At 47.2% G+C, this 24091-nt stretch overlaps 3 protein-coding genes across 4 annotated transcripts; all 3 read left to right on the plus strand.

The window, feature by feature from the left end:
* The first annotated feature begins 22 nt into the window (after positions 1–22).
* Positions 23–5008, plus strand: sgta (small glutamine rich tetratricopeptide repeat co-chaperone alpha). Its single transcript, XM_062394786.1, has 12 exons — positions 23–156; positions 1414–1560; positions 1725–1828; positions 1923–2013; positions 2129–2228; positions 2380–2484; positions 2568–2703; positions 2785–2847; positions 3358–3395; positions 4216–4431; positions 4516–4638; positions 4765–5008. Exons 2-11 carry the CDS (start codon positions 1461–1463, stop codon positions 4625–4627), a joined length of 1065 nt encoding a protein of 354 aa, XP_062250770.1. The 5' UTR covers positions 23–156; positions 1414–1460; the 3' UTR covers positions 4628–4638; positions 4765–5008.
* A 1330-nt stretch (positions 5009–6338) lies between these two features.
* Positions 6339–9618, plus strand: LOC133960288 (zinc transporter ZIP3-like). Of its 2 annotated transcripts, none has more exons than XM_062394787.1 (3): positions 6339–6520; positions 7676–7892; positions 8136–9618. In XM_062394787.1, exons 2-3 carry the CDS (start codon positions 7686–7688, stop codon positions 8889–8891), a joined length of 963 nt encoding a protein of 320 aa, XP_062250771.1. In that variant the 5' UTR covers positions 6339–6520; positions 7676–7685; the 3' UTR covers positions 8892–9618. The 2 variants fall into 2 exon arrangements, with proteins under 2 accessions (XP_062250771.1, XP_062250772.1); XM_062394788.1 differs by lacking the exon at positions 6339–6520 and adding an exon at positions 6556–6692.
* Positions 9619–12801: 3183 nt separating this feature from the next.
* LOC133961283 (excitatory amino acid transporter 5-like) lies at positions 12802–24029 on the plus strand. Its single transcript, XM_062396368.1, has 12 exons — positions 12802–12947; positions 13052–13336; positions 15489–15568; positions 16892–17107; positions 18549–18591; positions 18662–18869; positions 19581–19680; positions 20201–20434; positions 20519–20713; positions 21382–21516; positions 21659–21761; positions 21956–24029. Exons 1-12 carry the CDS (start codon positions 12897–12899, stop codon positions 22115–22117), a joined length of 1812 nt encoding a protein of 603 aa, XP_062252352.1. The 5' UTR covers positions 12802–12896; the 3' UTR covers positions 22118–24029.
* Positions 24030–24091: the final 62 nt, after the last annotated feature.

Genomic DNA, 24091 nt, shown 5'->3' on the forward strand with positions numbered 1-24091 from the left:
CAGTGCTCCCCACCATCATGACGTGTACAGCGGCGCCCTCCGATGACGGCATAATTCCTCGACAGGATAAGTAGCTAGCTGACGGACGAACCCCGGAGCAGCGGAGCGACCGTCACCTGTCCGTCACCGGGATCATCTCCACGGGAAAGATCGTTGGTAAGAGAACCGTGTCACCGCAACAGACCGGGGGCGTCACAGGTTCGAGTTCCCGGCTCAACCTGCACACTTAACGGGACGCGACGCTAGCTAGCTGTTAGCATCGCGTCGCTGGGGCTTTGAGCCCGTCACGCCAATGTCCTTTCAAAACTTTGAACATAGAACAGAGATTTGAGTCTGATGGGAATCCTGCGTCCGTCAGAAGTAACGTGCGTGTGTATAATACGCGTGCACAAGCCGCTGTGTGATTCGGCTCAGGTGTCACACCGGAAACATGAACTTTTACACAATCACAGCTGTTCTGACAGCTACATGAATGACTGACTCACATCATGGAGCAGAGGTTCGAGTCCCGGTGTGTGTAGATGAGTTCACACCCGATGAGTCACGTGTGAGCTGGATGCAGGGTCTCAACCTGTCCCCATGTCCCGGTCCCTTCCTGCCGATCTGAGCCAGAGACAAAGATCTGAGGCTTTTAAACGTGACTCAAATAGACACATGAAGAGGTGTTGACATGCTAGCATGCTAAGCTAAAACAAACCGTAGTTGATAGAAAATGTCCCTTCAGTGATCTGCTTGTTATCAGTGGGTCGTTTCATTGTGATTCATGTGTTCAAATAGCGAGTGTTAGCTGATAGCTGTTAGCATCCCTGCAGAAAGTTCTCCAGGCTAATGCTACATGTAGCTGCTTAAACTAAGGGAAACGTCAGTGAGCTTCTGAACCACCTGACCATCACCAGAGCTCAAGCCTCCACCAGTCCAGCTTCACCAAACCACTCCATCGTCTCCACACACTGAACACACCGTTTGTGTATATTTTAAAACACTGAATAACCCCCCTCCCCCCCACTGGCTCCTACATGATTATCATACGTTGTGTTTAATTCCTAAGGAGGTTATGTTTCCACCCCGATCCATTTGTCTGTTGCTTGGTGCAGGAAGAACACATTGAATTTAGGTCCAGGAATTGTTTTTCTCTCGTTCTTTGAAATTGTGTGATTCATGATGAAGAAACAACACATTGAGGGACCAGATATTTATGAGTGTGTAATTTTGTGCAGCTTGATTGAATCGAAGGGTTTGTTGTTGGAGGCATGAGCTCGACTGTGCGGTGTTGTAACATGATTATTCAGACTGTGTGTGTGTTCCCTGTATGTGTAGATGTACATGATTCATAATGTATCTGGAAGCTGTGTGACATGTATCATGACATCACAACGCTCAGTAACAGCCACTTGCTCTGCCTGTTATTTGCAGGGTCTCCCTCCCTCAGTGAATCCAGAGAGGTCTGAGCCTCCGTCACCATGACAGACAACAAGCGTCTCGCCTTCTCCATCATCCAGTTCCTCCACGACCAGCTGCGGTCCGGGGACCTGACGTCCAGCGCCCAGGAGAGTCTGGAGGGTGAGTCCTCTTCACTGGACAAGACAAAGTGTATTTGTGGTTGCGGGCTCTGCTTCTGCTGCGACTGACGAGCTACTGGAGCTGGAGGGGGGGGGTGCCTCAGCACGTTCAGCACGTTCAGCTTGTGTGTTTCTTCCTGTTAAAACCATCTGGTCTCTCTACAGTTGCTGTTCAGTGTTTGGAGACAGCGTTCGATGTATCGACCGATGACCAGAGCCTCGCTGTCCCCATGACGTTACCGGAGATCTTCGCCTCCGCCACAGTGAAGGTAACTCAGAGGCTTCTTCAGGGTGAAGAGGTGAAGATTCATGCCTTCAGGTTCTGAGTGCTTCTTTCTGTCTGTGTTTGTGTGTTTGTGGCAGTTTCCAGCTCAGTCGCAGGTCAACAACAACTCCACCTCAAACTCCATTAGTGAGGAACAGAGAGATGAGGCTGAGAGACTGAAAACCGACGGTAAGACGAGGACCAGGTGTCTGTGAGCACAAAGCAAATCACAGACATTAAAAACAGCTGCGGTTTCTCCTTTTATTACATTTCCAGTAACAACGTTTTTTGTCTCCGGCTTCAGGTAACGACCAAATGAAGGTCGACAACTTTGCAGCTGCTGTGGAGTTTTACTCGAAGGCCATCGCCATCAACCATCAGAACGCCGTCTACTACTGCAACAGGTCGGCACGGGGACACGTCTGTGTCTGCCAAGCTTCCCAGAGACACAGTTCATGTTTTTAACTCTAACTAAAATATGAACATATGAAGATGCTCTGGATTAAAAAACAAAAATTCTTATCTTGATGTGATTATTTCAATTTCCCTGTGCAGAGCTGCAGCGTACAGTAAACTGGGGAACTATGCTGGAGCCGTGCAGGACTGTGAACAGGCCATCAGCATCGACCCCAGCTACAGTAAAGCCTACGGGAGGATGGGGTGAGAGGAATGCTCAGGTGATCCAGACCGAGCGCCTGGCCCGTTTCCTCACACATTTCCTGACGTGTTGTCGTGTCTTTCAGTTTGGCTCTGGCAAGTCTCAACAAACACACAGAAGCAGCGACTTTCTATAAGAAAGCTCTGGAGCTCGACCCCGACAACGACACATACAAAACTAACCTGAAGATCGCAGAGGAGAAGATGGACACGTCCAGTCCGGTGAGAGGAGACGACACTAAGTGTTTGTGAGCAGCGGGTTTCTGGCAGATGTTGTATTCATGTGTCTGTGTCCTCTCTCAGACAGCAGGGATGGGTGGAGTGGACCTGGCGGGTTTGCTCAGTAACCCCGGCTTCATGAACATGGTGAGAACTCTCTGGTTCTGTCAAAGCTACGATTCACAGGGACGTCCGTCGTGTGGGTTCGGGTTAATCTGAACCAAACAAATCCACCAAACTTGGAATTCTTCATATTTTAAAGTTTCCTGCTGAATATTGGAGATAAACTCTAGTTGTTAATAACTTCAGAGTGTTTTTAGCTGATCTCAGTTCAGCTTCACTCTTCAGCTGAAGCTGATTGTGTCTGTGACTCTCAGTCAGTTCTTCTCTCAGGAGATGGAACCCACTCAGCAGAGTCACAGAACAGACTCATGTTCACACTAAACATCAGACTCACTTTCATCAAACTGATCATTAAAGGTGTTCTTTCGTTCTTTCTTTGTTAAATCTGTAGGAATCAGATTTACAAATTCAGCTCAGCCTCTAAAAATGTGTGTTGACCATGTTGACGACAGCAGCTGGTTGTTGTTACATGATGTCTGCAGTGGAGTTGATGTAGATGTTGAAAAATGATTCACTGAGTGTTTGTCTCTGCAGGCGTCGTCTCTCATGAACAACCCTCAGGTTCAGCAAATGTAAGTTTGTTTTCTCCTCTAATTGTTAATTTTTACCTTTTACATTACAATACATTTAGCTGATGCCTTTATCCAAAGCGACTCACAATATGTGCAAACCCAGAACAACAAGAATCATGTGAACACAATAGCTACAAAACAGCCAAACTACAAAGTGCTACATGTCAATGCAACTTGACTTAGACATCATGTCCTTCACCAGGGTGTGAAGACAAGTGTCTTTAGTCTGGAGGAAGATGTGTAGACAGTCGTGATGTTGTTGAGTGGCAGCTATCCCTCGCAGTTAGGGAGCAGCTGATTGGTCGATGCAGAGTCAATCATCAATCAATCAAATTCTATTTGTAGAGCCCATATTCACAAATCCCAGTTTGTCTCCTCGTCTTTAACAAGGTGAGACGTCCTCTGTTCTTCAGCAAGAGTCAAACTACTGAAACCTTTAACAGGTGGAGAAGGTAGAAACCTCAGAGACACATGTGAGGATCCGTCTCCAGGACTGACACTAGTCAACAGATGTCCTGTGGAACAGAGGACATCAGAAAGATCAGAGTCTTTACAGCTTTGATTAAACAGTTTGTAGCAGAACTGAAGGTCAATGACCTGATGGATTATTGTCAGTAATGGTCGAGTATCTGAGGAGAAATATTATATATCAATAAGTCTTTATCTGATCATAGTCTCTGGTGGATGCGGGCAGCTACTGGTAGCCACTGGTAGCCACTGGTAGCCACTGGTAGCCACTGGTAACAGTGAAGGGAGCGAAGTCGATTTCTTCCTTTCGTGTTTCTCAAAGTTAACGTCTCGTCTGCTTGCTCTCGTCCAGGATGTCGGGGATGATGTCTGGAGCGTACGGTGGGATAGGGGGAGGCGGAGCTGGAGCAGGAGGCGGAGCAGGAGCTGGAGCAGGAGCTGGAGCAGGAGTTGGTCCAGGAGTTGGTCCAGGAATTGGAGCTGGACTTGATGCAGGAGTTGGAGCAGGAGTTGGAGCTGCAGTCCCTGGAGCAGCTGGATCTGGAGATTTATCAGGACTGATCCAGGCGTACGTACCTGACTCGGATGTTTCCCAGCATGCTCTCTGTCAGGTGGACACGATTGGCTGATGTTGTTGTTGTTCTGGTTGCAGAGGTCAGCAGTTCGCTCAGCAGATGCAGCAGCAGAACCCCGAACTCATCGAACAGCTGAGGAGTCAAATCCGCAACCGAACGCCCAGCACAGGAAACGAGGAGCAGCCGTGACATCAGACATGGTAAGAAAATAAATAAATAAAATCTTTTTAAGATATTCTGTGGAAATAGAGTTCCTTAAAAAGTGTTCCACTAGAGACGACCTTGATGGAAACCAGTGCTCATCTTACTTCCTGTCTCTGTTCCAGGTTGTGAGATTCTGGAGGAGATGAGCAGAACCTCTTTTCTTTCTGATCTGGATCATTTACGCTTGAAGGACTTGAAAGAGAGAGAGAGAGGGGGGGCTCATTCAGGATCCACGTCACCAAAAACACCGGCCACTTCCTGTGGCGCTGTGTTTTATATGAAGAACCATGTGACTCAACACTTTGACATCAAACATTCAAATCTAATAAACTAAGCTCTGACAACAACAATGTCCCAGATGTTAAACAGCTGGTGTGTGTGTGTGTGTGTGTGTGTGTGTGTGTGTGTGTGTGTGTGTGTGTGTGTGTGTGTGTGTGTGTGTGTGTGTGTGTGTGTGTGTGTGTGTGTGTGTGTGTGTGTGTGTGTGTGTGTGTGTGTGTGTGTGTGTGTGTGTGTGTGTGTGTGTGTGTGTGTGTGTGTGTGTGTGTGTGTGTGTGTGTGTGTGTCTCTCTCAACCTTTGACATCTTCTGTCCGGTGAGTTTTCTCTCCTTTCAAACAAATAATAAAAACTCTACACACACACACTGTGAATAACAAAGAATATGGATAATAATAGTAAGGGGAAAATGAAAACTAAATAAAACATTTAGAATATGGGTGAATGTCTGTTTGCTCAATTGAAGGTGCCAGCAGGTGTTCTCAGATGTCCTCATCCACCAGCAGATGAGGGACATAACATCAGTTGTCTATCTTCGTGTCATCAAGAGTTTTGGTTGTAATCAACGATACAAGCCGAACTCGAGGGTACCTGAGGCTAAAGGTAAATCTGACTGGAGACTGGCTTGTACGGCACCACTATGAAAGTACTTTGAGTACCATGTTACTACCACCATGTCATTACCTCTGTCTTTGTAAAGTAAGCAGTGTCCCAGTTTAGAACATAGGACAAGATGGAGAATATCTCTATGTTCAATTAAAACCAACCACCAGTGGATGTTAACAGATGTTAGTGACCACCAGTGGATGTTAGGGATTGAGCGTCTGCAGGGTGTTGGACCAGAGCATCAGGTAATATGTGATGGGACTGGGAGCCGCGGGCCCACGTCCACCACCCACTTCTCCCAGTCTGGGGCCTGATCCTCCTGGTCGGTGGAGGAGAACCTCTCTGTCCCTGTTCCCCTCACGGACAGAAGATCCTCTGAACGTGAAGGCCCTGGAAGCAGCTTCTGTTTCTAGTGTTGCTTTAGATTTTACACATAAATACTCAAACCGTTTAAAAAAGAGCAGACATTTAAAAGGAACTCTTTTCTGCTGCAGCTGTTTTTATTTGTATCGTCTCTAAGTTTGAATCTGTTTCTGAGGTTTGTCTTCTTTGATCTTCATGGTTCCTCGTTGGTCTGAGGAGTTTTCTGTTAAACCTCATGTGGATGTTCAAAGCTCTCAAACAGACCATGACTCAGCGAATCCAGGTTCCACAGTAGCAGCTGGAGAGTCAGTGTCACGAGGTCTCCACCCACTTGAATGTTTACCTTCTGAAGAAGTAAACAATTCATCTTCTCAAAATATTGAGCCAAACTGAAAAACCTGTTTTACTGAACTACGTGTTTAATATTTATCAAGTGAGAATTACAAAGGTTAAACAACCCTTCAGGTCAAAAACAAATCAGATCAAAGACATAAAAACATTAAAGAAAGCATCACTTCCTGGTACCCATCGCCTCCTACGTCATCAGAAAGCAGGTCAGAGCTCGTGACGGAGGCGGAAGTGTCTACGTGCATCAGCGGAGCAGAGGCCCAGCGGACGGTGGCCCGGGCAGGTAAACAGTACACGTACGATTCCTGCTGTCGTGTTGGTCCCAGGTCGTTGATCAGTGTCAGTCACACAGATGTGCGCGGATGTCTGCTGTGGCGGATCACTTCCGGTGTTAGCAGAGAAGCTAACGAATGTTAGCGGTCAAGTTCTCCTCAGGCATCCGGGACGGACCGGAAGTGAGATCAATGATATCTGTGATGTAGTGAAATGATCTAAACCGAAGTGATGGAGATGAAGCTGCTGAAGAACGAGAGAAACATGAAGTCACGTGAAAGTTCAATGTGACCATAGCGACTGGTTCTGACGCGTTAACCTTTTATTTTGAACGTCCTGACAGGAAGTTGATTTAATGCTCAGATGTGAACTTTACGTCACAAACAGAACCGGTTTATGATGTAAATAGTAAAGATCCGAGTTTAGTGAGACACGTTTCATCGATGTGAACTGCTGGTTAGTTAGTTAGGTAGTTAGCTGGTTAGTTAGTTCGCTGGTTAGTTAGTTAGCCGGTTAGTTAGTTAGCAGGCTAGTTAGGTAGCCGGTTAGTTAGTTAGCCGGTTAGTTAGCTGGTTAGTTAGTTAGCTGGTTAGTTAGTTAGCTGGTTAGTTAGTTAGCCGGTTAGTTAGTAAGCAGGTTAGTTAGTTAGCCGGTTAGTTAGTTAGCTGGTTAGTTAGTTAGCCGGTTAGTTAGTTAGCAGGCTAGTTAGGTAGCCGGTTAGTTAGTTAGCCGGTTAGTTAGTTAGCTGGTTAGTTAGTTAGCCGGTTAGTTAGTTAGCAGGCTAGTTAGGTAGCCGGTTAGTTAGTTAGCCGGTTAGTTAGGTAGCTGGTTAGTTAGTTAGTCGGTTAGTTAGGTAGCTGGTTAGTTAGTTAGCTGGTTAGTTAGTTAGTCGGTTAGTTAGGTAGCTGGTTAGTTTACTCATCTACTGCTCTAGGGACAGTTTCATGCCACTTCTTCTTCCACCACATTTCAGAATAAAGTCTTTAATACTCGTAATCTGAATTATATTTATGTGACATTTTTATGCCTCAGTTCTCTAACTAACTAACTAAGAAGTTCGGAAAGAAGAACCAGGGTGTTGAGTAAATCCAACCAACTTCTTTATACTAGAAGATACTCACAGACTGACTCTCTCTCTCTCTCTCTCTCTCTCTCTCTCTTTTAGTGGCGTCAGGATGCAGATCCTGGTGAAGAAGCTTCTCGGCCTGCTGGGATTATTCGGCCTCATGCTGGCCGGCATTCTGGTCCCAGTGCGCCTCCTGCTGGTCGACTACGACAAGGCGCAGAGGTACAGGAGAGCTCTGTCGCTCTGTAACTCGTTCGGAGGAGGCGTGTTCCTCGCCACCTGCTTCAATGCTCTGCTGCCGGCCGTCAGAGACAAGGTAACTGTTTTAGAGTACGACTTCTCGTTGTCCTGTAAGAAGACATGAGACAGTGTCCACTATTAGAGACAACTTCTCTCATATGTGGTTCTGAAACCTGGGCTCTAATTAAGTTGACCTAAGTTCTGCCTGACTCTCACCATCCAGGAGGGGGCGCTTGCCTCAGCCCTGTGTGTCACCAGCCAAACTAACACAAGAACCCTTTGGTGGTTATCTGATCCCTGATCTGTCTCGTCTCCTCAGGTGGGCGACGTGTTCCTCCAGCTGCAGATCAGCAGTAATTATCCTCTGGCGGAGACGATGATGATGATCGGTTTCTTCCTCACTGTGTTCGTGGAACAGGCTGTCCTCACCTTCAAGAAGGACAAACCGTCCGTCATCGACCTGAAAACCTTCAACGCCGGAGGCTCTGAGGCCGGCAGCGACTCCGAGTACGAGACGCCCTTCATCTCCTCGGAGGGGGGCTCACCGGAGGGGGGGCGAGGCGGCGCTCACCGCTCACATGGACACCGGCACGGACACTTCAACCCGGTGGAGCTTGCGGGGGCGAGGCCTCTGCGGCTCGTGAGCCTGGTCCTGGCTCTGTCGGCTCACTCGGTGTTTGAGGGACTGGCGCTCGGCCTGCAGGACGACGCAGCCAAGCTGGACAGCCTCTTCCTGGGCGTGGCCGTACATGAGACGCTGGCCGCTGTCGCCCTCGGCGTCAGCATGGCCAAGGCGTCGCAGGGCATGAAAGATGCCGCCAAGCTGGGGGTCACAGTCAGCCTGATGATCCCACTGGGCATGCTGGTAGGAATGGGCATCCAGTCGGCTCAGACGCTGGCGGGTAGCGTGGTGTCTGTGGTGCTCCAGGGATTCGCAGCCGGGACCTTCCTGTTCGTCACCTTCTTCGAGATCCTGTCCCGAGAGCTGGACGACAAACAGGACCGGCTCCTCAAGGTGCTCTTCCTAATCCTCGGATATGCTGCGCTCGCCGCTCTCGTCTTTATCACGTGGTGACGGACAGGAAGTCACCGACCACGATACCAAAGTAAACACTGTAGCTGAGTTCAGACACTGGACTCCACAGTTCCCAGTTCCTTATTGGCCTCCTGGTGTTATGTTTGTAAAAATTCAAGAGAATCCGATGTGAGAACAACAAGAGAGTTTGTGGTGATCAGAGCTGACGAAGTGTCAGGTGATGTAAACATGATCACATGACCTCTGCAGCTGAGGTAACAGGTCACTTCCTGTGTGTGTCTGCTGCACCGGGGGCTGAACCATGAGGAGGATCTGATTCTGAACGAGTCTGAGCAGAAAACGCTGGAGAAGCTCTGGAGACGATTCTCTGGATTTCATGGCTTTAGAGGAACTGTTTCATTATTTTGAAATCCACAGTCATTTGGTCACATGTTCACATCCATCGTGAGAATCTGCTTTTAAATCTTCCTGTTTACATTTCCATTCCAGTTGTTTTCTTTTTCCTGGTTTTGTTGGTGAGTTATTCTGTAAGTCACTTCATTCAGAGGCTTTAAATATTATAAATATTATAAATGTAATGGAGCCGGTCCTAGAAGAATTAATTTATTAAAACCTGCTGATAACTAACTTTAACACTGGGACCTGTTGGGATTCATCCATGTAATTTATTATTGGTGTATTTATTCATCTCGTGATCTTGTTTGTATTTCTGACTCAACTTCTTTGATATTACTGGAGAATTAAAGTGTCATAGTTACAAAACGTGTTTGTTTCCTCTCGGCTGCAGCTGACGTGGTGACACTCATGAGTCTGATCCATGGCGTTTGAGAGGAGGGTGGGGGGGGGTTGGGGGGATGAGATCAGGAGCATGTCCAATCACTGGCCAGAAGACGTGATCATCCTCCGTTGATAATATCTTTTAATAAGAAGGTTCCATACATGTGGATATAATACTGTAAACACATGTTTACGATTATCTGCTCATTCAGAAGAGTAAAAATTATCTTTTAACTTAAAATAATTAATGTGACATTTATCATGATAATTATCGATATCAAATGATATGTATTTCAATTCAATTTATTTGTTTGTCATCAAACCATAATGTATATTATGTCAAGGTATTTTACATAGAAGGTGAAGGTGAAGACCCAATCCTGAACCACCATCTAGTGGTCATCTGAAGAACTGCAGCGTTGCCACTTTTGTGAAGGCAGAGGCTGGCTGCAGCTCATACCTCCTCCACGTTAGCAGATGGGACATGGACCAAACCAAAATATGTTTCTGTCATTTCAGGTCGTTCTTATCTCACTGATGTTTGTTCAATGTTGTCATCTTTATGACACTACAGTCGTTCCTCCTCCTCTCTTCTCCCCCCCCCCCTCCTCTCTTCTCCTCCTCCTCCTCTCTTCTCCTCATCTCATCCTCCTCCTCCTCTCTTCTCCTCCTCCTTTCTCCTCCTCATCTTCCATCTCCTCTCCCCCTCTACTTTCCTCCTCAGTGTTGGCATAAGCCCTCTTCATCTATTGCAATGCCAAAGGGTTTTGCTTGCCACTCCCTTATAGCCCATGGTGTTTCAGGGGATGTGATTAGTATATGATCTCTCAACTGTTTTCAGGAGGGTTTGGATGAGCCAGGTTTTGGGACGCCTCATCTATGAACCCCACATTTAAGATATCCCAAAGAATTGACGCACACATTTGAGTTCACTCTGAAATTGTTATTGTGTGTGCCTGAGGGCCTTAAAGATTAGAGGACATGAAAATGTTAATTGTCTGTGTTGGTTGTACTGTTCTACTGTTGATGTTCAAATTCCTGCTGTACTCTAGCTCTCAGCCAGATTACACACTGCTTTGTGATTTTACATTTTAAAGTGAAACATTGACATTTTTATGTAGATGTTGACGCAGTATTTATGCTCAATGTTTTCCATTCAAGCAATAACTTCCTCAGTGCTGCTATATTGATCCAGAGAAAAGGAAACGTTAGGTCTTCCTGTCACAGAGCTATGTGGGCTCTGCTCATGTCCACAACATCACTGTGACATCACAGATGCAGATTGAGCTGTTAGGTGATATGGCACACTGAGGAATTTATTGTGCCAATTGGTTTTATTTACCATCACCACTGTTTCCTTTTATTGTTTCCTAAAATTACATTTTCGACAAGGATGGGATTCGAACCAACACCTTAATGGTTATGACAGCAGGATCAGTCCAAAGTTTAGACTGATCCCGACACCTCATCAACATGAGTAAAAGAGAGGCCAGGTCCAGCAGCAGCAGAGACCAGATCCAGCAGAACAGACCAGATCCAGCAGAACAGACCAGGTCCAGCAATAGCAGAGACCAGATCCAGCAGCACAGACCAGGTCCAGCAGCAGCAGAGACCAGATCCAGCTGAACAGACCAGATCCAGCAGCACAGACCAGGTCCAGCAGCAGCACAGACCAGATCCAGCAGCACAGACCAGATCCAGCAGAACAGACCAGGTCCAGCAGCAGCACAGACCAGATCCAGCAGAACAGACCAGATCCAGCAGCACAGACCAGGTCCAGCAGCAGCAGAGACCAGATCCAGCTGAACAGACCAGATCCAGCAGCACAGACCAGGTCCAGCAGCAGCACAGACCAGATCCAGCTGAACAGACCAGGTCCAGCAGCAGCACAGACCAGATCCAGCAGAACAGACCAGATCCAGCAGAAAAGACCAGGTCCAGCAATAGCAGAGACCAGATCCAGCAGCACAGACCAGGTCCAGCAGCAGCAGAGACCAGATCCAGCTGAACAGACCAGATCCAGCAGCACAGACCAGGTCCAGCAGCACAGACCAGGTCCAGCAGCAGCACAGACCAGATCCAGCAGAACAGACCAGATCCAGCAGAACAGACCAGGTCCAGCAATAGCAGAGACCAGATCCAGCAGCACAGACCAGGTCCAGCAGCAGCAGAGACCAGATCCAGCTGAACAGACCAGATCCAGCAGCACAGACCAGGTCCAGCAGCAGCACAGACCAGATCCAGCAGCACAGACCAGATCCAGCAGAACAGACCAGGTCCAGCAGCAGCACAGACCAGATCCAGCAGAACAGACCAGATCCAGCAGCACAGACCAGGTCCAGCAGCAGCAGAGACCAGATCCAGCTGAACAGACCAGATCCAGCAGCACAGACCAGGTCCAGCAGCAGCACAGACCAGATCCAGCTGAACAGACCAGGTCCAGCAGCAGCACAGACCAGATCCAGCAGAACAGACCAGATCCAGCAGAAAAGACCAGGTCCAGCAATAGCAGAGACCAGATCCAGCAGCACAGACCAGGTCCAGCAGCAGCAGAGACCAGATCCAGCTGAACAGACCAGATCCAGCAGCACAGACCAGGTCCAGCAGCACAGACCAGGTCCAGCAGCAGCACAGACCAGATCCAGCAGAACAGACCAGATCCAGCAGAACAGACCAGGTCCAGCAATAGCAGAGACCAGATCCAGCAGCACAGACCAGGTCCAGCAGCAGCAGAGACCAGATCCAGCTGAACAGACCAGATCCAGCAGCACAGACCAGGTCCAGCAGCAGCACAGACCAGATCCAGCAGCACAGACCAGATCCAGCAGAACAGACCAGGTCCAGCAGCAGCACAGACCAGATCCAGCAGAACAGACCAGATCCAGCAGCACAGACCAGGTCCAGCAGCAGCAGAGACCAGATCCAGCTGAACAGACCAGATCCAGCAGCACAGACCAGGTCCAGCAGCAGCACAGACCAGATCCAGCTGAACAGACCAGGTCCAGCAGCAGCACAGACCAGATCCAGCAGAACAGACCAGATCCAGCAGAACAGACCAGGTCCAGCAATAGCAGAGACCAGATCCAGCAGCACAGACCAGGTCCAGCAGCAGCAGAGACCAGATCCAGCTGAACAGACCAGATCCAGCAGCACAGACCAGGTCCAGCAGCACAGACCAGGTCCAGCAGCAGCACAGACCAGATCCAGCAGAACAGACCAGATCCAGCAGAACAGACCAGGTCCAGCAATAGCAGAGACCTGGACCAGATGCCACAACAAAGGCGTGTGAGGTACTTTCCTCTAAGCCTCTTAGTCCTGGTAAGTCTGGAGCCGGCTGCAGGAGGCCGTCAGGCTCCTGGTGGCTCTGATCGTGAGGACTTAATCCTCAGGGGGAAAGGCTAACTCGTCTTTGACTCGCACAGGTCTGTCACCCGGCCAACTGGACACTCTGGACCATGGAGGAGCTTCTGATACCGAAAGGCGAGGAGGAGGCCGGCTCCGTCAACGGCTCGTGTGCTGCCGGGAGCACGGAGGGGACGATGGGGGACCAGATGAAGACCTTCCTCCGGGCGACGGGGAAGTCGGACCTGCGGCAGAGGATCCAGCAGTTCTGCCGGAGGAACGGGCTGCTCACCCTGTCGGTCATCGCGGTGCTGACGGGCTGCACGCTGGGCTTCATGCTGAGAGGAACCCAGCTCTCCACACAGGTCAGACACCCCCCCACCTCATCCTTCACCTGCACAACATCTACACTTTGTTTTAAAAACTACATCAGGAAAATGTCCTCTTGATATTTGTTTCTAAATCTTCTGCATAGTACCTTTATTTTCAAAGTCTCACTTCCTGTCCTGTTTACCAGATTTCTGATGCTGAAACATTCAAAGATGGTTTGGAAACTTTCCTTTAGATTCCAGACAGGACTTTATTAAACAATTCAGTCCCCATGATATTTTCATGTCTCCAGTCAGATACTTTCTTTTTAAATGTGCAGTTGCTTCCCCCTTCAGGACTCAAGTCAATATTTCAGCTCTTATGTTTATTCTTCTCTCTAAACTTTAATCGTTTTTCAGATGTCCTGTTGATACTTTTCTTCATTTTCAGTTTACTTCATGCATCAACAATTACATTTTGAATCTTCAACTTTGCTGTTAAACTCTATTGTCGAGGAGATTTTGTCTGTTTATTTAAGAAAATATAATTTATAATGATAATACAGCTTCTGTGCATATTTTTTAAAAAATAATAAAATATTGGTTTGTATATTTATTTTATTTATATTTGACTTATAGTTTTATCCATCTCTTTACAACATTCAACACTTTGTAAGGTGAAGTTCATATTAATTATTACCGCCGTAAGCTAACATTAAGCTAGATAACAATTAGCCTAGCCTGCTCTTATTATGTAAGCATGTTACAAAGTGTTCATTTCTAGGTAAAGATATTTAAAAACAAACTAAACGTCTTTGACCTAAATAACTGAAAAGAGACCGACTAGCATTAGCCAACATTAGCATTAGCAAACAGTAGCATTAGGTAAACATTAGCATTAGCAATGTTACGGGTGGGTTAGGGTTAGGGTTAGGAACTGAAGTGTTTCAGTTCTCTGAATGATGAGGAAAGGAGCTTCACTGCTTCCTAACCTGTCTCCTTTAGCAGAGGAAACATGGGACCATCCTTAAGGAAAGGAAAGGAGACATTGCCGTCCCACAATTCATAGCGTCAGCCTCATTTAAAGTGACACAACGGGCCCATGTTAATATAAAAAACAGAACAGCTGTTTTACTTCCTCTATCTGTCCAGTGAACAACAAACATAGTTAACTGATATGTTCAGTTCTAAATATCATCTTCATATCTAAATATAAAAGATGTTTTAATCCTCTGACTGTGGAGTTGACACAAAAGAAGTTGAGTCTGATTTCCTCCACACTGTGGTTCTCCTTTCCTAACTCCTTTCCTCCCTCCTTTCCTAACTCCTTACAGCTTCTCCTTCTCTCTCCTTGACCTTGACCCGTCTTCTCAGGATCAAGGAGTCGTGGTCAGGACGGGAGTTGATTTAGTGGTTGACCTTCTGAATGCAGCCTCAGAGTCAGAGAGCTGATATAGAATATAATATTATATAATATAGACAAGGTTTAGCATCAGCTAGCATCACTCTTCCTGAACAGACTGTTTCTTTGTATTTCATATTCTCTTTGATATCAACGACCTCTATTCGTCTGACGTGTTTTCAGCTCCTGGAGATGAAGCGAGTTTCATAATCCAGTGACATCGTTTAAACATTAAAGCAAAAGAGAAACTGATTCTCTTTGTTCTCAAACTGACGATAACTTCTGATGCTGGATCAGCTGAGCAGGTCTGTGCAGATTTTAAACTAATGAAGGATTAGCAGGAAAATAATCAAAGTGTCAAAACAAACTCAAATCGACTGATTTATGCTAGAACTGAATTAAACGTCAAAGCAAGGAGATGAAGACACAGGTAATGTTCATGAAAGTGTTTCTGTTCATTTGCAACTTTTGGGGCTAAAGCTTTTGATTCCATTATTTTAAATCTGCCGACTTTAAAACCATCAAAACTAAATTAATTAAGAATATTCCCAAATTATATCCCAGGGTTTAAATCAGCATTCAGACCTTCATCTGCAGTGACAGTAACATGATAATCATACAGCAGATAAAAAGCAGAGATCATTATCATAAATAGAATTCTATGATTCCATTTCTTCACACTACATTTTAATTCCGCGGAAAAGGAAACGTGTGATCTCTCTGATCTTTCACACGTGAATCGAGTGATCGACTGAGATCAACACCAACTCTCAAATGTTCTCTAAAACATTTCTATTTTCACCGCAGGCCAAGCTCTACTTCTCTTTTCCTGGAGAGCTGCTGATGAGGATGTTGAAGATGCTCATTCTTCCTCTCATCACGTCCAGGTAGGTCAACGTGCAGCGTCTCCTCCTCCTCCTCCTCCTCCTCCTCCTCCTGACTGGCCCCTCCTGGCCCCCACTGACACCCACTGTGCATCAGTTTCATAATCTCCACAGAAACCGGCTTCAGAAAATGAACTTTAATGAAAAGTTCCCATGTGAATATTTGAGGATTTGTCAGTGAGCTCAACATCCAAAAATCAAATTGTAAAAATGATTTAATAAAAATATGTTAACTTGAGATCCAGAAACTTATGAGTTCAACTTTTTCATTCATTGAGTAAACACTTGATTATTGAAGTAAATAACTGTCAGATGTATTTATTAACTTATTTAAAAAACAATCAACGTGTCTCTTATCCTCTGGAGCCTCTGGAGCCTCTGGAGCCTCTGGAGCCTCTGGAGCCTCTGGGGACTCTGGGGACTCTGGAGCCTCTGGAGCCTCTGGAGCCTCTGGGGACTCTGGAGCCTCCTGAGCCTCTGGAGCCTCCTGAGCCTCTGGAGCCTCTGGGGACTCTGGAGCCTCCTGAGCCTCTGGAGCCTCTGGGGACTCTGGAGCCTCTGGAGCCTCTGGGGACTCTGGAGCCTCTGGAGCCTCTGGAGCCTCTGGGGACTCTGGAGCCTCCTGAGCCTCTGGAGCCTCCTGAGCCTCTGGAGCCTCTGGGGACTCTGGAGCCTCTGGAGCCTCTGGGGACTCTGGAGCCTCTGGAGCCTCTGGGGACTCTGGAGCCTCTGGAGCCTCTGGGGACTCTGGAGCCTCTGGAACCTCTGGGGCCTTTGGGGCCCGGTGGCTGTTTCTGATTTGTTAATGTCGAGGACGTCGTTTGACTAAACTGAACGATGTTGATCTTTTACCAAATCCTTCATCACTTTTAGAGTTTAGTAAAAATGTTCCGATATTAAAGATTTGATTTCAATTCAAAGTTTCTTCATCATATCAAACATTTATTAATTTATTCGTCTTTTCACTGACGATTGTTCAAACTCTGAATTATTATATAATTATATTATGGCTCTCTGTTACAGCTCAGTGGAAAATCGGTTTTCAATTCTCACTGAAATCACATCAGTTTAAAATCTTAGTTTTTCTGATGATTAGACGAGAAGCAGACGATCAGATTTCTTCTACTCAAAGTGTTTATGGCTGTTTATAGATGTACTTGAGATGGCAGATTATTAGGAACGCTCACATACATGTAAATCTGTGTAATAAACAGTGCTGCAGTTTGTGTGTCACAGACGTGTGGACTCATGCTTCTCATGGACGTGTGTTTTTGTTATTTGGTCCGACCCGCTAACATCAGAGACGTGTGTGTGTCCCTGGTGCAGTTTGATGTCGGGTCTGTCGTCGATGGAGTCGAAGGCGTGTTGTCGGATGGGCGTGCTCACCGTCACCTACTACCTGTGGACCACCTTCATCGCTGTGGTGGTCGGCATCCTGCTCGTCATCATCATTAAACCCGGCGTGGGAACGGAAATGGAGAGCCACCGGCTGGGGGGGGGGCCTGTCATGACCTCGGCCGACGCCCTGATCGACCTCATCAGGTGAGACAGGTCAAAGGTCAGAGCTGAAGTTTGTCTCAGTGCTTCAGGTTTGAATTTGTTCTGCCGCAGTCACATAGAACCTGTGAGGTTGTGTTGCAGGATTGTGTAGTTTGTGTTGTTTCATGTTCTCAAATATTCTGTGAGAGGAAAAAATCCACTGCAGGAAAACAATCTGGACAATCACACAAAGTTCTTTAACTCGTTCACACCTGGTTTGATTCAGAGCTTCAGACTCAGGCGTGAAAGGTTCCTCAGACCAGAAGAGGTGTTCTGGGTCTGGATCAAACTGAACCTGGTTCGGTTCCAGAGTGAAACCCCTTGAAGTAGAGACAGAATTAAACGATAGAAGACGAAGAAGAAGAAAAAGCTGCAGTCTTCACCACCGACGATGTAATGTTTTACCACGAGGACGTTCATTTGGTGAATTTGAAGTACTGTGGAGTACTGTTGAGTACTGTGGAGTACTGTGGAGTACTGTTGAGTACTGTGGAGTACTGTGGCGTACTGTGGAGTACTGTGGAGTACTGTGGAGTACTGTGGAGTACTGCGCCTGAAGGTGCTGATGCTGGTACCATCATGAAGTTACCATGGCAACCAGATTAAGCGTCATTTTCCTCCATTCAATCAGAAAGACTACTACCCCCCCCCCCCACACACACACACACACCTGACAACACGCCCATATCAGACGCCGTCTTCAAATCAATCAGAGTCAAGTACAGGTAGACTCCGCCCACGCAGGTGATATCTTCTTTATTCCTTAAACTTCAACGTGAAACCAGAACTAACCAATCAGAGGAAACATGAAGCTTCAGATCAGAAAACAACTTTATTTAAATTCAAAACTCTTACAGCTGTAGACAACATGACCCTCATCATACATGTTCATGTGACAGAGAACATACGTGATGTTGGTTTGAATCCTCACTCTCACAACCAGGACTCCTGCAGAGCCCAGGCCGTCATCACCTTTTGACTGACAGGTGACTGAACGTCACTCAGATCAACAATACGCAGAAAACAAACCGACACTCGCATCAAATCCAATTAGAGTCGGATCTGATCCCAGTATTTTTAGTTGTCCTGGGGGATGAGTGACAGATTAACCGAGTCAGCAGCCGTGACATGTCATGATCTCTGCTGTGGCACGTTGGCAGACCACGCCCTCGAGCCTCGTCAAGAAAACACGCCCACTTTTGCTGGCGCCTCATGAACAGGCCGTACACATGATCATCCCGTTGACCTCTGACCTCGGCTGAAGGTCAGCTGATCTGGATTGTTTACACTCCAATGTCACGCCTGTTGCCTCCTGCAACATGTACTGTTTAAGGGTATAACTGTATACTGTTATGAATGTATAAATATATATAAATCTATATATTTATATATACACACACACAAACTCAGAGGATCAGTGAATAAAGAATTCTCTTCTCCACAGAAACATGGTTCCATCGAATCTGATTGAAGCAACGTTTCAGCAGGTAAGAGAATCACCGAGAAACTCTGTCCTCTGTTCTGTTTCTCTTCCTGTAACAAACTCTGTGTCCTCAGTACAAAACAGATCTGATTCCCATCCTCAAAGTCCAGACCAGAACCGTTCAGCCCAACTTCGTCTACCTCGTCCCTGATGAGGACGACCCGAAAGGGCGGACAGTGTACCTGGAGCTGACTCCGCCCCCAGAGATCACGTACAAGACGAAGCCCGGCAGCAGCCAACAGATGAACGTCCTGGGCATCGTCATCTTCTCTGCAACCATGGGTGAGCAGGACGGGTCCACCATCTGGGCTCCACTTCATCTAGTCCCAAAGTGTTCCCCTCTAATGTCCGAGCAAGGCAACATCTCAGTTCTTCTCACTTTTCCACACATGTAGCAGAATCTTCTTCTTCTGTGGCTCACCATCACTTCTATTTTACAGGTTCCTGTTGTAAATAAACAACATATAACAACACCATTGTTGATTTGGATTATTAGAGAGTGAGACACAAGCCTCATTGAATCTGTTGACATGTTTGTGCAGCTGTAGAAGGTCTCGGTCCCGTGGACTCTGGGACCGAGTACTCCACAGTACTCCACAGTACTACTGTACTCCACAGTACTCCACAGTACTACTGTACACTACAGTACTCCACAGTACTACAGTAGTCCACAGTACTCCACAGTACTACAGTACTCCACAGTACTACAGTAGTCCACAGTACTCCACAGTACTACAGTACTCCACAGTACTCCTCACCCTTACCCATGGTTCAAACAGGACATCGGCGGAGGTGAAGACTGCAGCTGCTTCCTCTTCTCTTTCTTCTTCTACTGTTTAAAGCTGGCTCTACTTCCTGTGATTGGTCCAAAAGTCCAGTTATCATCAGTTGTATTGTTATGAGTGAACTCCTCCTGCTTCACATCCTCTGTTGGTGCAGTGCGGTATATTAAAATCTATCAGGTGCTGATGTGAATGTAAACTGTGGCTGCAGGTCTGTTGCTGGGCAGGATGGGAGAACGAGGGGCGCCACTGGTCAACGTCTGTCAGTGCATCAACGAGTGCGTCATGAAGATCATCAACGCTGCTGTTTGGTGAGTTTCAGCTCCGACAGCGTCTGTGTCTGTGTCTTTGTCTGTGTCTGTGTCTGTGCCTCGGGTCGTTAACGATGCTGTGATTGTTCGTTAGGGTTAATAATGTTGATAAGATGTTTTCCTGTGGAACCGACACCGTCCCCTGTTTAGTGAGGACGTCCCTCTGACACTGGACAAAGCGGCCCAGTGTCTCTCTGCTGAATGATCCGTGGATGTTTGACCTGATGACCTGTCAGCTGGTGAAAACATGGCGGCGGTGACATCACTGCTTTTGGGCTCCTCCCACTGCAGCTTCAGCCACTGAGCAGATTAAAAACAGCCGCAGAGTCCAAACATGACTCAATGATCTGAGCTGAGCTTCGGACTAGTGCTGGGTGTTGACCCCATGACTCCTTGACTTCTTTAGGATCATCAGGCAAAAGAACAGAGAAAGAAATATCTAAGAACTTTAACTTAGATCTCCATTTAATTGCCATTCCTGCTCTCCAGAAGACAAACCCTCAATGACTTGTCCTCTCAGGTACTTTCCTTTTGGGATCATCTTCCTGGTGGCTGGGAAGATCCTGGACATGCAGGACCCGAGCACCCTGGGGAAGAAGCTGGGCTGGTATGGCATCACCGTCCTCGCAGGCCTTTTTGTCCACGGACTCGTCCTGCTTCCTCTCTTCTATTTCCTCCTCACCAGGAAGAACCCGTTCACCTACATCCGGGGCCTGCTGCAGGCGCTGGTGATCGCCCTGGCCACCTCCTCCAGGTCAGAGTCCAGGACAGTCCTGATTTAATCTGACGCTCTCATTTGTCTTCTTGGAAGTTTCACTTGAATGCCGTCCGTCCTCAGCTCTGCCACGCTGCCCATCACCATGAAGTGTCTGTTGGAGAACTGCCACGTCGACCGCCAGATCGCTCGCTTCGTCCTTCCTGTCGGAGCCACCATCAACATGGACGGCACGGCGCTGTACGAGGCGGTGGCTGCCATCTTTATCGCTCAGGTGAACGACTACGAGCTGGACCTCGGTCAGCTGGTCACCATCAGGTAAAACAACAGCAACACACTCTGAAGCTCCTCTGATACCAATATTAATTTTTCAAGAGCTGCAGAATCATCCTCAGCATGTCCAGGTCCGTTCAGGATCTCGGTTTGAGACGTTAGCACCAACTCAAGAATCAAATGTTCAAAACAAGACCAACAAATTTCCATTTGTGATTCAATTGATCCTGAACAGCAACTGGAGGGTTAACAGGATCTACCAGGGCCGGTGTTTAGCCTACCTGGTGGAGCTGCCCCCCCCCCTTCTCTCTGTCCCCCTTCCACAAGTTCACTCTGTCGTGTCAATTCAAGGGGATAAGAAGCCTCATTAAAAAAAACAGGATTGACCATAAGTCCTATTTACTTTAGAACCTGCAACTATGGTAAATTAAAAACGAGGACTTCATTTGTCTTAGAGACAGTTCAGGTCCTAAAACAGCACCGGTGTCTCTGAAGGATCCACCGCGGGAACATATCACCATAAGTGAGGATTCGTTTCTCAGACAGAATCAGAAACTAGAAACGTCCTCCACGTGTCTCACATGGAGACACAGATGGACAGTTGTTATTAAGTGAGTGAGTTCAGCCTCTGGACTGAACCTGAATATCTGGGGAACGAACTTTGTGAAGTTGCACCTTTGAACAAACTCTTGTTTCCCCCGGTTGTCCGGCAGCATCACGGCCACGGCCGCCAGCATCGGTGCAGCCGGGATTCCCCAGGCCGGACTGGTTACCATGGTGATCGTACTGACATCTGTGGGGTTACCCCCTGATGACATCACCCTCATCGTGGCCATCGATTGGATCCTGTAAGTAACAGTACTTATTATGAAATGTCACATGTGTATATGAGGTGAAAGAGGAAGCGAATCAGATTTAAGTCTGTTGTCTGAAGTTGGTCTCACGGTGTCTTCTTGTGTCTTCTTGTGTCTTCACGTCTCTCCTCTGCAGGGACAGGTTTCGGACCATGATCAATGTCCTCGGGGACGCCCTCGCTGCAGGAATCATCGCCCACCTCTGTCGGAAGGATTTCCCTCTCAGTGAAACTGGAAAGGTAAAAACAACATCCTGACACAAAAAGGCATTTATGGGCTAAAGCTCTGGATTTGAATTGTCTTGTCCTGGCTCCTCGTTTTCCTCCTGAGATATTTGCATCATTTATTTACTGAAGTCTGTATCAAGGATGTGAACCCACCCACCACCGTGTGGCGCTCACGTGTGTTGTCCTGTGTGTTTTACTGTCTCCAGTCTGTGCCGTCCTACGGAACCCAGACTCCTCACAACTCCCACAGTGTCAACATGCCAATGACCGAGATCCACACACACAAAGACTGCATGTTCGAGGCGCTGGGCGACTCGGCAGGTGAGGGACACGCCCACACCGTCTACTACAACATCTGTCAGGTTTGATGGAGCAGGCGGAGCCACATCACACGAGTCTCAGTGCCCAGTGAACAGGAGCGTTAAGAAGTGATGACTCAGCACACGCAGCAGGAAGCTCCTTCTGAACAGGACGGAGACGGATCAGGGGACCGGAGCTTCGGTGGTTCTCCTGCTCACTGATGAGGGTGTGAGGGGTCAAAGGGCAAACCCCCCTTCAGCCCTAACAAGCTCACTTTGGGAAGCGTCTGATGTTGAAGTGATGAACACAAGCCTGATCTGCACTGGAGGATTATGGGAACAACACGTCATTGGAGCGGCTGCAGGTTCCTCATCTGACTCGACAGCGCCACCTAGCAGACAGAGCCCCCTCAGGACCCCTGTCCTTTCTGGTCTCCTACAGTGGAATCATTATCTCAACCTGAACTCCACTGGCGGGTTTTCACTGTATTTGTTGCCCAAGTTCTAGTTCGGTCCCAGATGCGATTTAGGCCCAAAGACCTGATGGACCGGTGCGTGTCGGGCTCGGTTCTGTTCCACAACCAGGAGACGCTTGTTCAGACGCGTTCCACACGATGACAGCGTTCAGCCGACTGGAAGACCACGGCCGTGACTCCTGGGATTTATGCAGAGTTTAGATGGATAGTCAGTGCCGTTGTTTGTCTTTTGAACTGGTTTGTTATTGGTTTAGGACCCAGGACCTCTGGAAACCACAGAGGCTCTTGTAGAAGACGCCCAGCCCAGCGAGGGTCATTTGTCCAGATGTACGGTGAATACATTCTGGTCCTGTTTCTTTAGGTGGATAAGTTGGAATGTGTTCCTCCTCTTAACTTGGACTTCAGAGCCAGAACCAGAGTCCTCGTGTCAGATGACCGATGATCTGAAGAAACCACATCAAACCTAAAGAAGCTCAACGAGTTGGATCCACAGACTAAGATCGTGAGCTGCTGTTTAATCTGGAATCTACCAACAGGATGAACTCCTTCGTTTTGCCGTTTGTTCTCTTGTCTTATGTTTGTAACTCGGGTGCTTACACTCACTTTGACTGGACTGTGATTGGCCGGTTCTCACTGCTTCAGACTGACTGAAGGGTTAAAGGGAAATCCGCCCAATCAGATAGCTGAATGAATCAAGTGCTCTTCATCTCGCAGACTCCTCCTCCTCCTCCTCCTGGCTGGTTTGTATTCGACAGCATGCTGGCATGCGTTACTTTACGTGCTTTATTTTCTTCTTCTTGTTTTGATTCAATGTTTGAGTGTAAACTAGTGCTCTAGGAATTAATGGGATTTCCCACTGTCTCTAGCACGAACGTGAACAGATGCTAGTTTGAGTTGTGTTTATCTCTTGTGACAAATTGTTTCACTTCATTGATGATCGGTGGAAACACAAACTCTGTTTGTGTATGTGGCTCAGTTAAAGCATCAGGTAGTGAATATAACTGCAGCTATTTCATTTGGTTGTTTTTATTTTTGGTTAATTGGAGAGTTGGATTCATACAATGGTTCAATCATATCAATATCAATAATATCTTTAATGTCATTTTTGAAAACAATTTTCTTTTCAAATTTGAGGATTGGCTGTTTGTCGTAACCACAGAAACTGAACATGGACGACGTGACGTCTCCCGACAGCGAAGCCCGAGCATCGTGATCCTCTCCACGTTCAGGGTGATAGAAGCTGAAATGTTAATCGACAGCAGATGTTTGTGTGTTCGCTGTGAAGTGCTCCTCGACCGGATCTCACTGTGGAGTAGTTGTGTTGTTTCCACGTGAAAACGTAGATCTGCCTTAATTTGACTGTTGATCCTCTTTAAACCTCATTGTTCATCTGCCAACACAAACCGTCGGGTTCCTCAAACTTCACCATGTACATATGTGTTGTTTTTTTATTTATGAAATATGTTTGTGTTGTTTGTTTATTTATAAAATTAAATGGTTTGACTTCAGAACTGTTGCTTCACAGCGAGAAGCTTCTGGGTCCAGAGCTTTGGGCCGATCGGGCTTC

Source organism: Platichthys flesus, chromosome 9 (genome assembly GCF_949316205.1).
Source record: "Platichthys flesus chromosome 9, fPlaFle2.1, whole genome shotgun sequence".
Taxonomy (NCBI): domain Eukaryota; kingdom Metazoa; phylum Chordata; class Actinopteri; order Pleuronectiformes; family Pleuronectidae; genus Platichthys; species Platichthys flesus.